At 42.3% G+C, this 17031-nt stretch overlaps 1 protein-coding gene across 3 annotated transcripts in view; it reads left to right on the top strand.

The window, feature by feature from the left end:
* The window catches only part of MYO16 (myosin XVI), a 3167675-nt gene that overhangs the window by 584816 nt on the left and 2565828 nt on the right, over window positions 1-17031 (top strand). For all 3 annotated transcript variants that reach the window (XM_069636567.1, XM_069636564.1, XM_069636566.1), the window contains exon 4: window positions 2819-2962. In XM_069636567.1, the coding sequence (XP_069492668.1) occupies window positions 2819-2962 (144 nt within the window). The remainder of the gene's footprint in view (window positions 1-2818; window positions 2963-17031) is intronic.

The raw sequence follows: 17031 nt of genomic DNA, 5'->3' as shown, positions 1-17031 counted from the left end.
TGCACACTTTTAGAATCAACTGTAGTCTGGCCTAATTGCTTTTGGTATCCCATACTCATACATATTGATTTCTGTTGTTCATCTTAGTCGCACCCACACTACGGCCACTCATTCAAGAGAAAACCCAATTTATGTCACTCATCATAACAATTGCCGCTAATCATATTTTCTAATGAATATCTGCCAACTCCCTCATTCATGTGACTATGACGTCAGCTGTGAATGCTACTTAATTCTCCTGTACAACTCTGTTAACCAGAAACAGAATTCTATTCTGAATTGATCTGCCTCATACAATACCTTCAAGCATGTACTCTCTGCTATAACTGTCTGCACCAAGCTTCCACTTATTAATTTTTCTCAATTCACTTCACATATATATTCACCATGGCCTCATTATTTCTTTGCCGCTTTGCATCAGCATTCCTCCAGTTTATCATCGTCATGTTTGAGCCAATTTGAGTAACCATATTTTTTATTCACTAGACACATGGTTATGTTAACATGTTTGACTATGATGCAAAGCCCTGAATAACTCTCCACGTTATTGAAGTCCTTGTACCATAGTCAATATTCATGTTTGCCCTTCAACATCACCCCAGGCCAGGCCATAATACTGCAAAACACTGAGCCCTACTCCTATTCGCATCCATACTAACTATCAATGATCAATCCTTAATCCCATCATCTATTGATTAGACAATGTTTATTTTCTATGTTCTTATTTTCTTAAACCTACTATGTATGCGCACCCCCACATATGTCCTTAGTTTCTCTCTTCCCCAGCTCAGTTTCACCCGTTCCCCATTCACTCCCCTTTTGAGAGAACATAATATCCAGTAACTGCACCCTCACATTTTCATTAATGTGCTCTACCATGCCAGCTTGCATATACAGCCTGAGCTTCCTCACCATAGCCTACCACAAACATGTATTCATTACTCAAATAAAGTGACCTTGCAAATATCTTTAACATATGTCAGCATAACAGTATGTTCGCAAATTACCATGCCTTTCTCTGCCATTATGGAAACAACCATGTCTGGTTTGTTTCCTACCGAACAGAAGATTGGTATTCCATTTTATGATGATCATCTGCCCCTATTTCCACACCTAATATGGTGGAATCCTCACAGGGTCTGCACATCGCCTTCATCACTATCCTCTCTACACCACAACCTACGAGCTACCATCTCTTTGCTTGGTTTCAACAGTCACTTATTAGAGGTTAAGCACAATTTTTATCACTTGAATCCATCACAAACAGAGAAGGACTCATTTCATGGATGCTGTTTGGATCTCATAAGCAATGCAGTACATCATTCTGAGCACAGTTAAAACAGCAGTGATGCATTCAGCATGACATGCAGAAACATTCTTTCCCTATTGCATCCATCAATGATTAGCAGTCTATCCCCCGCTTCCAAAAAAGGTCGGGTCTTTTTGAACAGTTTCATCAAAGACCCTTATCAATAATATTGTCCTCAGAAGCCCAGACAACTGGAACAATGTTTTGATTGGTCTTGCATTCTACTTAAACCTATCACTAAATACAAATTCCACCTCAGTATGTTCACAAATTGCGTACCTTTACCTGCCATTATGGAAATAACCTTGTCTTTTTTTTCCTACCAAACAAAAGTACCCCCATTCAAATAGGACTTACGTTTCTCATCCCAGAGAATTTGCCACATTGGAAAGTGAGGAACAAAGAATACAGATTCCCGAAAAGACAAGCATTCCAGTTTCTCACTTTGGAATTCTCAGCCGCAAATCTTACAGACATTTGATAGCACCCTTAAATGTAAACAAATTCCGTATGTGTTGTTATACATTGCAGTCATCAATGGCCTCATTACAAGTTTGCTGCTGACTGGAACAACTGGTGGTGATGGATTTGCCACTTGTTTTCCAGTCTGCCAGATTACAAGTTTTGAGCATAGTTGGAAGAAACAGCTACAGGACATAATCACCTCTTGCAGTAATTCCTCTAAATCACAAAGATGTCCTACGGGACTTCAAAACCGGTATTTACCATATCCTGGAATACAGTAAATGTAGCAATTTTACTCATGGTGCTAACAATGAACCTAGAATAATAATGCCGAACTTTTAATGAGGCCCATCCCAATCATATACACAATCAGAAAACAGCTGGTCACCTTTCAAACCATATAGAGTAAGGCTGCAACCTGAGGAGTTTCATCAATCTCCTCAGGTTGCAGCCTTACTCTATATGGTTTGTGTCACTTAATGTTATGCATTAAACATCCTTCTATTAAGCCAGACAAATAGTTCTTGTCTATATCCCACCAGGGGACATTGTTGTCACTTTCGTTATTCATCTCATAGCCTGTATTATATCTAATAGGTGACTTCTGAGACAGTGCGTGCTATATTATGAGCACATGAAACCAATCTCTCTGTCTTGTTGGTGAAGCTTCAATTCATTCATTTGAGTATGAGTCCCTTTAATTAAACCTCGAGCTCCGAGCCACAGTCAACATGCACGCTTCGACCCAATTCCCTTTCAGAGTGCAACGCCATATTTTGTTGACATGTGATATGTCCTTATTTGTGGAGCGACTTGTTCTTGGTTAAATCCATATGCCATATACTGCTGACATTCTCATATATCATTCTGACATGTGTAAGAGGTAACATCAAGCAGGCTCCATTACCAACATCATAGAGACGTTTCATCTGATGACATCATGGTGTGATTCTTGGAGGTTATCTATAGTTATTATACATGGAACACAAACCCACATACAAAAACACTTCTAATGAATCACTTGCCTTTGTCTCTCGTGTTTAGTGTGCCCGCTACGATAATGTATTCGCTGCGGAAATCTTGATTGACCGAGGGATTAATGTAAATCATCAGGATGAGGACTACTGGACTCCAATGCATGTCGCCTGTGCTTGTGATAGTCCCGACATAGTCCTGCTGCTGCTGCTGGTGAGTTGACATGTTTTAATTACTTTACTAATATCGCCTCTGAAAACGGTGAGACCTGCTATTTTGGAAAAAGGTGGCTAGTGCCCTGCATTGTAGACAAAAGGTTAATGATGATCACAAACGTGCCAAGTATGACCGAGTTTAGAGAGGTTGACAACTTGAAATCTAAATTATCATGAGATACCTAAACAGTTCTCAAGAAAAACAAAGGTAAATAGGAAATAGTCCATAATCAGTTTTGCAAAGCTTGAGTTCAGCATTATTGAGTTTGTGTATAGGAAATGGTACGTATTCTTTTTTAGAGTAAAGTATGAACTAACTGTGACACTCATATCATGTGGGAAACTAGCTCTCTCTCTCTCTCTCTCTCTCTCTTTCTCTCTCTCTCTCTCTCTCTCTCTCTCTCTCTCTCTCTCTCACTCAGTGGGCAAGAGGTGCATTGTGGGGTGCATGTTGGAAAAAGCCACCACAGATGTTTTCGACAGCAGTTTGACCATAGGAAAACCATATATCTTGTTGGGGGGAGGTTTGCTTTGGGTTTTCATGGTTAAAGGTAGAATGAGGGAAGCGGCAACAGAATTATCCTCAAAGGTGAGGACTAGCTTGGTATTTGGAGACATAAAATGTAATTTTGTTCCCTGCAGGAATTCATCATCATACTGAGGGTGGCACATTGTTCATATGGGGAAGTGAGGGGATAGGTTCAGTGGGCGTTGATGAGGTTCTGACAGACCTTATACATGCATGGCAATCTAAGCATAGCCTTTCTGCTTGTACTCTCAGAAGAAACATATGATGGGTTTTGTCTTATAGCACATTTTCCAAATGTGTGCTCATTTTGAGAAAACTAGATTGTGTGTATAGTCGGCAAAAAATAAGCTATTTTGAAGAAGAACATTAACTGTACTAACATTAAAAAGTTAATTTCTAATGTTCGTTTCCAGTTTATATTGTGGTAATTGTACTTGTAATGAGGCAATCAAAGTGTGAAAGCCTAGAAGGTAAAAATTTCAAGATGGACAGTCTGGTACTCTCCTATTCTACTCTTTTAAAATAATATCATGGATAGGTGGAAGGGGACAAGCAGGACCTATGATGTTTTCTACCTTCTTTGCATAAAACGAAAGACAATTTGGGAACATGAGAATTACCTTAATTCTTCATATTTGGCAATCATATGTGTAATACATAGATTCTATGCTTTACTATGCTTTACTCTCTAGGTGCATGATACACACTGGGCTTTGTGTTCATTTAATTTTAATTTAATTTGGAAACTAGAAGTTAGACTAGGTTACAATGCCATTGTGTTGATTGTTATAGACTTTTATTAACACGAAATCGTTTTGGAAAAATACCTATGTCGCCCTATCATTATGAGGGCTTTCCCTGAATCCATGAAACCAAGGATGTCAATTGTCAAAATGTCAAAAAGTAAAAGATTTCTCCAAAATCCGAAATCCTGACCTGACCCTTACATTTTAACCTTATTATAATGTGAAAAGGGGGTATAGTCTTTCAAGTGAGCAATCTTGATTCTCTCCACCATTTCAACACAATGTTCCAAAGGGAAAAGGTGTAAAATGAAACAAGTAATCAAAGTTTGACAATTCTCAGGAAGGATCCTACCTTCCCCAGCATTTTTCAGCTTTTTCTCAAAGCCTTACAGTTCTCCAGCCTAGGGGGGTATGGTTCCCTATTCCTGATTGTCCTCACTTCTCAAGGGGCACCCTGTTGCTCATTGCCTTCTTAATTCAAACACAATTTCCATTCAAATGTTTGTGCTCCCTTCCCCTGGATTATACACACTCAAGATAACCTAACTGCTTCTGACTCTTTTAGTTCAAACACAATTTTTGTCCAGAGGGTATTGCTTCCTTCCCCAGGATTCCTCACACTCAAGAGGCACTCTGTTGCTCCTTCAAATGCATTTACTGTCCAAAGGGCAGTGCTCCCTTCCCCTTGGATTATACACACTCAAGATGCACTCTATTGCTTCTGACCTACCCAGTTGAAGCACATTTTCTGTCCACAGAGTATTTCTTCCTTCCCCTGGATTCCTTACACTCAAGAGGCACTCTGTTACTCTTCACTTTCACAGTTCAAAGACAATTTCTATCCAGAGGGTATTGCTCCCTTCCCCTGGGGCTCCACATTACCAAGAGGTTGTTTTCCTGTTCTTAATTCTCACAGTTCTCGCCCAATTGGTTGTGGGGTCCCAGACTCGCAATTGCATTGCCTGGTATACTCTCCTGCCAGGGATTCCACTTCATACCCTATGGGTCTGGGTCCCAGACTTGAAGTTGCACTGCCTGGTATACTCTCCTGCCAGGGCTTTCACTTTACACACTTTGGACTTCATATACTTTTGGTGCGAGTCCCTGACTTAAATGTATCCTGACTGGTATACTCTCCTTCCAGGGCCTCCACTTCATACACTATAGGTGTGAGTCCCAGACTCACAGGTACTCTGCCTAGTATAATCTCCTCACCAGAAATTCTCAGATTGTCCCATCTCTTCTTTATTTTGTCATGCCTACTGTTTTCCAACTTAGTATCCCTTTTAGTATGCCATTGGGTCTCAAACCTCTTCTTATTCACTTGTGTTTTTTTCCAGTAATATACCGGGAGGCCAGCTTCTCTCTTTGGGTCTCCCAAACCTTCAAATACTGTTTCTTTCAGTATGCAGCATACCCTTTTAACCACCCCACCATCCCAATCCCTTTGCATGGGCTCACCGGTTATCAGCAGTAGTATCACGTTACTTCACGTCTTCCGAATCGGTCTAAAGTGTGCTGTTGGGTCTGGTAGATGCATTGCTTGCTTCCCAGTCTCTGCCACATCTCTGACTTCCCCCAGTAGGTCTCCTGACTTTCGGTGTCTCTTCGGTAGACCTCTGTCTCTTGGGCTAGTTGCAACAACATCTCCAGCCTCTTTCCTCTTGTGTCGGGAGCAGTGAGTCTCCCTCCTTCTTTACACTTTCTGGTTTTAAATACAGCCCCACCTTCTAGTTTTAACAAACAACTAGAGCACATTTCTAGTTCTGTGCTCCATATTGCTCTCCTGCTCCTCCTCATCTTAGTCTTCCTGTAAGGCGAGTAGGAAAAAGACTCACAGTCATTATAAAGTAGATGGACTGGCTCTATATCACAATATGTCATATGGGTTGGCGGAGTCAGAGAGTATGTATTATGGCCTGAATGAAAGGGAGGATACTGGGGTTTGGCCAGAGAGTCTTCCTCCCTCCCCTGAGGGCCACCTCCTCCCAGATGGTCATCCCTGAGGCAGCCACGACGAGGGTCGGATCAGGTAGTGGCTGCCCTTCCCTGGCCACATGGGAAGTGACGCTGCTAGATTCACCACACCATGTGCCATATATCTCCTGATTCTCCAATGCACATCAGCTTTACAGAATTATATATATATATATATATATATATATATATATATATATAAATATATATATATATATATATAGAGCACACTACATCTGATGTAATACAACATATTGGTTTCACAACATGTCTTTGTTTTTAAGGAAATTGAAGTACACCACTGCATTCTTTATCTACAATGTTAGATTGGAAAATAAACTGTATTTATTATGTATGTGTAGAGGCGAATTGTGATGTGTTTCCTTTATTGCATTTTTACCCTTTAACAGTTTAGGTATTAAATAAGAGAGCAATATTGTCGGATCTCTAATGTGCACATTGTTTTAATGTATTCTCGTTTCATCACCTCCCACTGCGATCTTTTGTTTCAGGATAACAGGCTGGCTTTAAGTGTGAGCTGTGACAGCTCATTCCTCATTTCATGTTTACAGTGACTTAACACTTTCTGTCTAATAAACGCTGCATCAATGTCACATCACATTGCTTTTTGGAAATAACATACTGACATTTCTGGGACTTTCACACGGAACATAATGGCTGAAGGTGCATAAATAATTGCCTGGAGGTCATTTCACAGTATGAAAGATTTACATTTAATCTGCACAAATTCTGGGTGCATGAAAATTGAATTATGCTGTCTTAGTTGATTTGACAGCTGCTCCTGAGAGCACAGTATACTCAAGTAGCTGGCAAGTATCATTCTTGGTCTTGTTAGAACTTACATCAATTATATATTATATATTAGGCTTTACTTCAAAGATGTCTCTTTATCACAAATGTTCAGGACATCCAATGACTACTAGTGGTCCAGTAGGGTATCAGTGAGACTGATACCAGAGGATAACAATGCTGAATATTTTCTGTGTCCCTAACTTCTTACCAGTCATACTATAATTCAGAGGTAGATCAGGACATTTCCAACCCTTTCTTCAACTTTTTTAAATTACTACATATCTAGATATTCATTGCTAATGTGGTACCCTTTTACATATGTAAATCAACATGAGAGTCCATTGATTTTTAGTGGTTTTTCTTGAACTCTCAATATAAACTAATGGACAAAGTGTCATTCAGCACCTATCTTAATGGGACCAAAATATTAGAATTTGTTGCAATTTTTCGAGAATTGAAACCTTCAAAAAAGAATGCTCGATTACAGCACAAGGTTTTCATAATCAAAGATACCCAAAGAAAATACTCGAACAAGCATATACCAAAGCATGCAATCTTAATAGAGAATCTTTGCTGATATACAATGGTACAATGAATTTCCAGCACTACATGTTGTTAGGCAGAATCATATGCAGTACCCTTTGGGAGCACCACACACAATTAAGACTACAAGTCACAACACAAATTCACCTTTGGTACAAGCCTGTACTTCACAGTAAAGTGGTAGCGATAGCTGAGCAGCCAGACTTAGCTCAAGAGTAAAGTGAACAGTATCAATAGTTACACAAAGGACAGCAATTACTATGGTTCAAACAAACACTGACTCAAGGTTTCTGAGTAAATGAATATACATTTATTTACACATCAGTTGTAAAACAATTCACTAAAGTGAAGAAATAGAAAAATCACACTCTTAATATACTACACCCTAACCCAATAGATTCTGGACAAGTTACGCTCAAAATGAAGTGTGAGCAAAACGGCCCTCCAGCAATTTAAAAGGGAGGGAAAGACAAGGTTAGACAAAAGTTGAGAAGCACCAACAAGCAAGTAAGCAGGGCAATCTAGAAAAAGTAACTACAGTGAGGAAATCAAATCAAGAGGCCTGGCACAAAGTCAGTGTACCAAAGTCTTTGCAGAGGATCACACAGTTCAGGATAGTTTGCGGTTAAGTCTTTGCCAAGAGTCCAGAACAAATTTGGTTGGATGAAAAGTTACTTTAAAGAATGGAGAAGGACAAGCCCTCGGATTGGCGAAAGGTTTCACATACTTTCACCGCGGTCGGACGGAACGAACAACCCGGTTTGAACAGTACCTTAAATGAAGAAGAATGCAGTAGTTGAGGCGGATGTTCCTGGCAGGCCCTGCAGGCTCACGGTTCCTGAAGCGACTGTCGGACTGACACAAATTAGGAAGACTGGAGGGTCCTGCACTGCCCGGGAATAAACCAACAGCAGAGCAAAGCAACAAATAAAAGGGCGCTCCTTAAAACCCAAGCAGGGTCCGGTCCTCCTGGATATCCAGTTCACTGTAGCTGTGTAGAGAAAATTCGACCAGAGGAGGGAGGCCTTGCTTGCAGTTTGGTGAACTTGTTTGGTCCCACCAGCTCAAGGGGAGAAGATTCCTTGAAGATCTTCCCTGTCGTCGAAGTTTGGAGATTCGGACAAACAGCAGGGCTTCAACGGGAGGTTCAGTCATGGTAGAGGTCCTCTTCTGTCAGCTTCTCTTAGGTTCTCTCGATCCAATGGCGACTCTGCCTTCTCAGTCCCAGAGACCTGCTTTTTATGCAGTTTTCCCCCATTCACACAGTGTGGCTGTCAATCACACAGCAGGGTGGCTGTCCCAGCGGGACAGTCACCACAGCCAATCATACAGAGTGCGACATGAGTCTCCAAGACCATGTGCAGGGAGTCTCAAACCCCTCCCTCACATCCTGTCCCCCTCAGACATTCAGGCACCTAAGGAGGGCTTCTGTGCAGAAGCCCGCCAAAGGACGGCAAGCAAAGGAACCAAACCTGGTTTGGCGCGCAGAGTAAAACACAAGAAAGACTGTTACAAAAATAAATGGCAAATAAACCCAGCCAGAACCAAATAAAAGTAAATGGTGTCCAGCGGGTTTAAGTTCGAGGCTACTAACTCAGCCTAGATAAATACCAAGGCTATTTAAGTAGAAAGCGGTAGGAAAAATAGGGTACATGCCACTACCACCAGCCAAATCTTAAAGAAAGCGGAACAAAATAATGTTCCACGAGAAACAGACAAAAAGGGATAAATATTAACCCTTTCCAGAACTCTATGTTGGATAGTTTGTACTGGGTCTGTGAATTTAAAAAGACTAATAAAGTCAATGGCAACTTTACATGTTCTGGGACACAGTAGTCAGTCCCAGAAAATGGAGTCTGAGTTGGGAAGTCTAAAAAGACAACCCTGTGTCACTTGACTAAAGGTGCTGTGTGACACAGATGATGCTTCTGGAGTAGGTGAGGCTCCACAGTCCATGAACACATACAAATGTTAAACACACAAAGCAAAACACATGTAAGAGTGGGAAAAAAAGGCTCACACTCTTACCAGGTGTACAAAATAAATCCTAGAAATCCAGCAAAGCCGCTGAGGGACTCAGTAAGTAAGGGAAATTAGCCATTCTGGAGAATCCTCCCTAACACTTATTATGATACAGCTCTTCTCAGGTGTTATATTTACTTACAGCACAGCTGAGTAGGTAGCACACATTTCTATCTTTTGTCTCTTGCTATCCCAGCCTTTTACAGTGTGCCACCCAGACCCACATTTAATCTCTCACTGCAACACTTTGACTGCTCTGACATCATAGTAGCACATTCACAAATAACTTAAATTTGATCCCCTGTCCTCAACTTCGGTAATTAACTCTTAATCATATCCTGCTGTAACAGGGTCATTGTGACGCAGACACAAATGTAATTGCCCCTCCTTTGGCTCTGCACTTCTATTTCCTCTTCGCACCAGCTCTGCTCTTGTGGTAGAGCAGAACTTTCAATCCTTTTCGACTTTAAGCTGCTCCTCTGTTATCAACTTTGTTAATGTCCCCTTAAAGTGGCTGAAATATCCTCTCGCACAATTTGATGATTAATAAGGTTTATTTAAGTATTGGGATTTGCCCACTGGTCATCTCTAAGCTCAGAACATTACTGCGATTTACAGTGCATCATTCTTCATCCTCTCCATTCTAGCATCCCTCTTCCTACAACATTCCATGTTCCATAATTCAAACTATCTAAACACCTGTATTTATGAAAGTACTAAATTATAACAATGAGATACTATAGTGGCGTACTGTACTAAGTAGTTGAATGTGTTCAAGGTACCATATATTTTGCGCCTCCAGTCTGATGTTTTAATTTGTTGTCCTGGAAAAGCCTCTGTTAACATTGCCACCATTGCTGCCTCACTTCTGTGACCCCCTTCCCACACAGATATTGCAGTTGCTCCAAAAACAATTAACTCTGTGTGTGTGTTTGTTGGCAGCTCCCCGACAGAGCCTTTAGGTGGTTTGGGCAGTCAAGACAGTGGGCCTCATTATAAGTCTGCGGGTCCTGATACAACGTTACCGGTAAGCTTGCCGATATTGTTGTTTCTGGACCTGCAGACTACGAGTTGTGCTTGCGGGTACCTTTCTGCCCGCCAGGTCTGACCTGGTGGACAGAGCGGCACCCGCGAGCACAGCATTCCTGTAGCAGCGGCAAAATTCTGAATTGTGCCGGTTCTACAGGCATCCCATTCCCATTGAGCCCTATGCGGCTCAAATGGGAATGGGGATTTACCCATTCCTGTGCCCGCGAATGGGCAATTACCGGCAACGGCTGGGTCGTAATGACCCAGTAATTGCCCATTCGCGGGTGCCGGAAAAAATGCAACAACCGGCACGGCTACCGCAAGAGTTGTAATGAGGCCCAGTATATTCAAAGCAGCTTTAAAAATGTAACAATTGTATACCACAACATTTTTAATGGGTCTTTGCTACCATGCTTTATTCCATGAGCAATGAAGTACTAAACAATTAAAACAACAGAGCCTGTGATGGTTTCCTAAACTCTCGTGCACACAGTTTATGTTCATTGAGAGGACAGCATTAGAATAACTAGCTGAACATGCCACTAATCAGGGTCATAATGCCACAACATTCAAAGACTCATTTGAAGACTGGAAGAACATACCCAAGTCATCAAAAGCATACCCTACAATTAGTGAGGGTTTTCCTTACCACCGTACGTATCATGGACCAAGAAACATTGGCTCACCACATATTTTGACTGCTGCTCTCATCATCCAACCCTCAAATGGTAAATGTTGAGAGATAATGGGAGTTTTTAGTACAAAACACCCAGAGAGGCACGTGTTGCAGAACTCAACTTCTATGGCAAAAAATGGGTATTCTATACATTCCAAACATTACAGCTCTCGGTGCAGGCGGATCCACTTTGGGACTCCTTGGCTTTGATCTACAAAACACAACATATGTATACTGATCACAGGAAAGACCTTAACAGCACACCACTATCGCTCAAACCAAGCTACAGAATTGTCCTATGGCCTATTTGCATTAACATACCATGAACATGCCTTTCCTGGTCAGTGCTGTTGTGAATATTAAAAGGACCCACTTCCTTTGTCTGTATTAAGCAATGATTGCTAAAGGTAGCCAGTCCATACAAACCCCATGTTCCTGCTGGGGGTTCACCTGTGCGTCAAAAGGCAAGAAGGCCTAGAGGAATGAAATGCAATGCCCCCCTCCCTCGTATTAGACAGAACACTATCTTTAAATGAAAGGTAATTACAAAGGAATTCCTTGCTTTCATGACCCACTACCCCCACCTGATTGCATCTCAATATCAGCTGTTTCTACATGGGAGGCTACAGCAATTAGCATAGAAATGTCTCTGCAGACTGAAGAAGGCCAGGATGAATTTAAAAGCCCAAGGAATATTCCAGTGTATCTATTTTCTTCTCGGTATGGGACTCCTCCCATGTCATATAAACACATACATTTTCCAAGTTATTCTGCTTTAGTTTTCCAGAGATTATTTCACTTACAGTAATAGAATATTTTATTGCATGCAAACCTGGTACATTATAGTTTCTCTTGTCACTGTGTGTCACTATACGTTTCTGTACATTGCAAACCACATACTGCTGACAATGCCAATCAATACCAGTGTCGGTTTCTCACTGCCCGTCTGCCTTCCTCACTCTCTGCTCTCACCTTCTGGAACTTCCCACAATGCCTTCTACTATAGCATGTATGTGGTGATGTTCCTGAGTATTATGGCTTTCATACCCTACCAGTAGGGAAGACATGTCCTTCAACGGCCCACCAGCCTGAGCTCAGGTTTGCCTGAGCTAAGTGAGGCCCTCAGCTGGGATTGTGGCCCGTTAAATGCTATGTCCGTCCTCCTGGCAGCGCATGAAAGCCATTTGCACCGCTGGGTTCGTCTGGGGTGCAAATGGCTTTATGACATTTTCTATCAGGAGATCCTCTGATTTCCCAATGAAAACAAAAATGTAAGTCCCTTTTCCATCTCTATGACAGCAGCCAAATGAAAGGAGCACTGGGACCAGAGTGCAATGCTGCGGTCCTGTGGGTAAGTGGAAGCAGTGGGAAGGCAACAAGGAGATACTCCCTCTTGCCTCCCCTCAATGAAAAAGGGGGGAAAAAGCATCACCCGGGGACGGGCACAGTTGACTGTGACAGTGGGTAGGGATTGTGTATTCTTGCCCGCTGTTCCAGCCACCTGATTGGCTAAGCGCCCTTTCCCCAGGTACAAATTTGACATTATTATTGGATGGATTGAAGATCTTTTACAGTTCTGTTGGTTTTATCTATAATAGTAATAAGTACTGCACGTGCCTGGTCCCATTTCTACTATTTGCAGCAAGTCATGAGTTTATCTGCATACTACATTGCCTATTACTACATCCAACTTTCTCTTCCAAAATACCTTCTTTCTAGATCCCTTCACTCAGCTACCAAAAACTCTCTGAGGGTGAGATGCTACAACAGCGAGAGTGTGGGGGGCAAATATCTCTCCTCTGGAGGTGCCTCCCTCTGGAATAGCGTCCCTGCCCTTCTCAAACTTGAGCCAGACCACCTGAGGTTCCAGAAGCTACTCAAGGCCTTCATTTTCTCCTCTGCTTTAACTCTCTCTCTCCCCAGCTGACCTAACAGTCTCCTGCGCCGACTAGTTGCTTTGCTACCCTCAGAGTCTACTGGGTGCCAGGCTCCTCCATAATTAGTCTCCCCTGCACTGCCTCGAGGCCTACCACTCACTTAGGGGCTGTAACAGAACCGCGCTGCCCTGGCTGAACTTCCTCAGAGCAATGCTGCCCTGATTGCACTTCCCCCTTCCTTCTCCCTGGCACTTCCCCCTCCCTTCTACTTGCACTTTATGTTTTTGCACTTGCACAATCCGAATGACACAAGGCCTAGTAAAGATTGTTTGTCTTGTCATCCCTTTGTCTTCCCTCTATTGTCTTGCCTAGAAAAACTTGTGTACATGTGCGTTACAAATGACATATCATATCATAACACCCGTCACATCAGTCTGCTTATTTTATGTCATCATACACTCAGCTCGGAAAAAACCTTGCACATTCCTAGTGTGGTTTCTTCCTAGTGCCCCCTTGTGGTGAGGGTGGAGATTTGGAGTACTTTCTTTTTAGCCATATCCGTGATGTAAAAACAAAAAATAAATCAAGCAGAAGTCACTAGACTAGTCAAGGAGTCTCAACTCAGGGCAAAAGGCACATCATATTTTGGCTGAAATGTCAGTACATGAGGACAGTTATTTTCGGTCGAATAACAAACATCCCGTGCCTTGTAGGTGAGAGCAGATACCAACTCAAGTCATGTCTCATGATGCCATTCAGAATTCACTAAAGAGGGAGGACATGCTACCACAGAAGATGTACTATCAAGAGAGCCATTGCCATTCTAAAGAATCACTATTGGTGTCTGCACCAAGGTATATGCAGAAACCAAATCACTATGTGAAACACTGGAATCCTAAAGGAAGTTTGTCTTGTCCTACACTTGCATCTGCTTCACATTCAGCTCAGTGGAAGAGATGGGCATTGGGACTTTCCCTGTTTCCCTGTTCATCAGTGCCAGAAAGTGGCACTCTGGAGAACTTTTCTCGAGTGAGCCCACTGGGAACAAAGTCAGAATATTTGGTATTCACACAATAACTGTGCAGTGAGATTGGTAGCAAACGTGTTTGTTTCTTTATTCCATTGAACATTGATGGGTATTGGGTATGTGGATCTGGCATTACATTATTCTGAGTTTCTCAGCACTCCTGGGAACACGGGACGGAGTGCAGGGCATTTTTATGTTTCCATCATTGTGTTTTCATTCCATCATTGTGCAACAATGTGGCTTGAAGTTGGCTTTCCCAGGCCACTAGAAGCATGTCACATTTACTGAAGTCTGACAATGTTGGCCCATCTCTGAGGTGGTATGCCGAAAGAGTTGTATCATAACAGGACTTTGTGGTGGGTGGCTGTGGCTGGTGCAGTTTGTGCAATTGATGTTGTGATTTGTCCTGCAGCTGGTGTGGATTCATTCTGAGTAGATTAAGGTGGGGTGGCTGAGTGATGTGAGCAGCGCTGGAATAGTCTGAAGGGGTATCTTTCATGTGGTCGCCATCTTGACATAGATCCTGCACTGTTCAGATTCAACAAAGTTCAACAAAGTTCCTTCTTCTCATGGTGGCGTGTCTTCGAAAATCGTTTTTCCATATTTCCATTGCTGCATGAAATGGTGGCCTAAACTGATATGTCCTCCTTCACCTGTTCCCATTGTGTATATTCTGTGGCATGTGCAGCACATACATTGTGATGGATTGTAGCAGTTGCTCACCGCCGTCTACAGAGTGCATAGAAGGGGATTGTCTTGGTATTTAAGGCTTGTTGCAAGCAGCCAGAGTTTGCAGAGGACTTCATCAGCATTCAAGTGTGTGCATAAACTCTGGACTGTGTTATTGTCTAAAGTCAATTTCTTACTGGCAGTTAGGGGGTCATGATCATCTGGACTGCATGGTTTCCCTGGTAGCGGTTCTGTTCCTTTCGAGGTTCCAGATAAGTTGCTTCGGTTGTCTTGCAGGGCTACCCCCATCATGATTGCTGCAGGTGTGAGGGATATGGTGATCCTTAGGTGAGACCCAGATAGCATGCCTTGTAAACAAGCCATTGGATAATGGATGGCAGCAATATTGTTGGCGAGGGGCAGTCCGTTCAGGCTGGCTTGGCCAGCTCTGGTGCGCGTTGAGGTGGTTATTGGTCCATGTCCTGTTGAACTGTCCATCATGCCATGCACTCTGCTGATCTTTATAATGCTCTTTCAGTCCTGACAGCAAGTATTTGTGTTCTGGATTTGACATAATGTGTTTATTTGGACGTGTTCTCACACAAATGTATCAGGCTTGGCCTTGAGGATTCACGGTGTGATTGCATTTTCTCTATGAAATCATGAAACAATGAAAGGTCATTACTGATGGTGGCATCTGTACCTGGGGAGTGAATGTATCATTGTTTGCTTAGAGAGGCTCAGCTTCACCTCACTGATGATGATCAACAAGGCTGAAACACGTGTATGGGGTTGCGGATGGTACTCTTGTTCAGAGATGAATTGCCATAGCATTTCGGTGCTGGACTGCCCTTGTGGGCGGGACAAAGACTGATATGCAAATTAATATTTCCCATCTGTGAAGGTACAGTGAGCAAAAAGCAATGGCTGCGAACTCTCAATGTGGTTAATAACCACTGAACAGGTTATCATGCCTTGTTCTTTCGAGAGAGGGGCGCCTGCACCTTTTTTGTATCATTGTTTGTATGCATTCCCACTTGGTCTGGCAATGCATATAATTTGCATTCAATGTATTTAAGACCATGGAGCTGTGGGGCCCTGAATGCACGTGTGGAGTGTGCTGCATGTTGCTGTTCTCCTTGAAGCATGATTTGCACTTGCGTAGTGTACATTTTGTGTATTTCATCTGGCAGAACCTGTCATGTTAATCCCCATGTACGATATTTGGTGAAGGTACATTTCAATTGCTGTTGTGTTTGCTGAGTATATCCTGGGAATATGTCAAAAAACGCAATCACTTTGCTTTTTGGTACAATGTTCCTTGCATGTACTGTGACCACTTTGTGCTGTTTTCTTCAATTGGTTTAGGGGCAATTTCCCCCTTTTTTAGTGTTGGCAAAGACTACTGTGGAATCTATAAAGTCAAACTCGACTGTACACTAATGTTTCTAAAATTAGACCCGAAAGGTAAAGATGAAGGAAGCAATGCAATCCTTCTCCAAGATATGGTTTTAAAGGCGTAATTGAATGGAAACTATAAAGTATACAGTGGCAAATATACCTTCTCAGCTCATGACAGATATTAACATGTTTGATTTCTAAAAAGCTTTTAATCTGTTATGTTGCTCAATAAGTATGATGTTATCCCATGTCAAATATACTGGTAACATTTCACCTAAACCAATATTCAAATTCTATGGTGATGCCTAGGGTGGAAACCTTAGAGACCAGTGTAACAAAATACTGGGTTCATGAATATTTGGAGAAAACCAATAAGTGTGTGTTTTATGGAATCCCAAATGGAGGGTCAAATATCCCTGAAAAGTAACAGGTGCATTGTGGTGTTGCTAGGGGGAAGGAGGGGGGGCTGAAGGGTCTTTAGCCGCGGGTCTTTTGGTTGTAGCCCCGGATAGATACTCAGGTGGTAAAACCAAAATGCTTGCGAGCCCCGAGTCCCGCCAGTCCCGACATTAACTTAACCCCTGATCTTTTCCAGACCTAGCAACACCCGGGAACGCTAAAAGGAAGAGTTCTCTTGCTATGTTATGCATGGGATGAACAAATCATTCGAGCGTCAGTTTTACATCAAAGTTGCTCTTAAACATGAGAAAAGATGCTTACACCATATCAGAGGGTTATCTGCTGGCCTTCTTGCACTT

Source organism: Ambystoma mexicanum, chromosome 7p, assembly GCF_040938575.1.
Source record: "Ambystoma mexicanum isolate Mex_15411 chromosome 7p, UKY_AmexF1_1, whole genome shotgun sequence".
In the NCBI taxonomy this organism is placed as follows: Eukaryota; Metazoa; Chordata; class Amphibia; order Caudata; family Ambystomatidae; genus Ambystoma; species Ambystoma mexicanum.
This window is presented reverse-complemented; position numbering and strand designations above follow the sequence as displayed.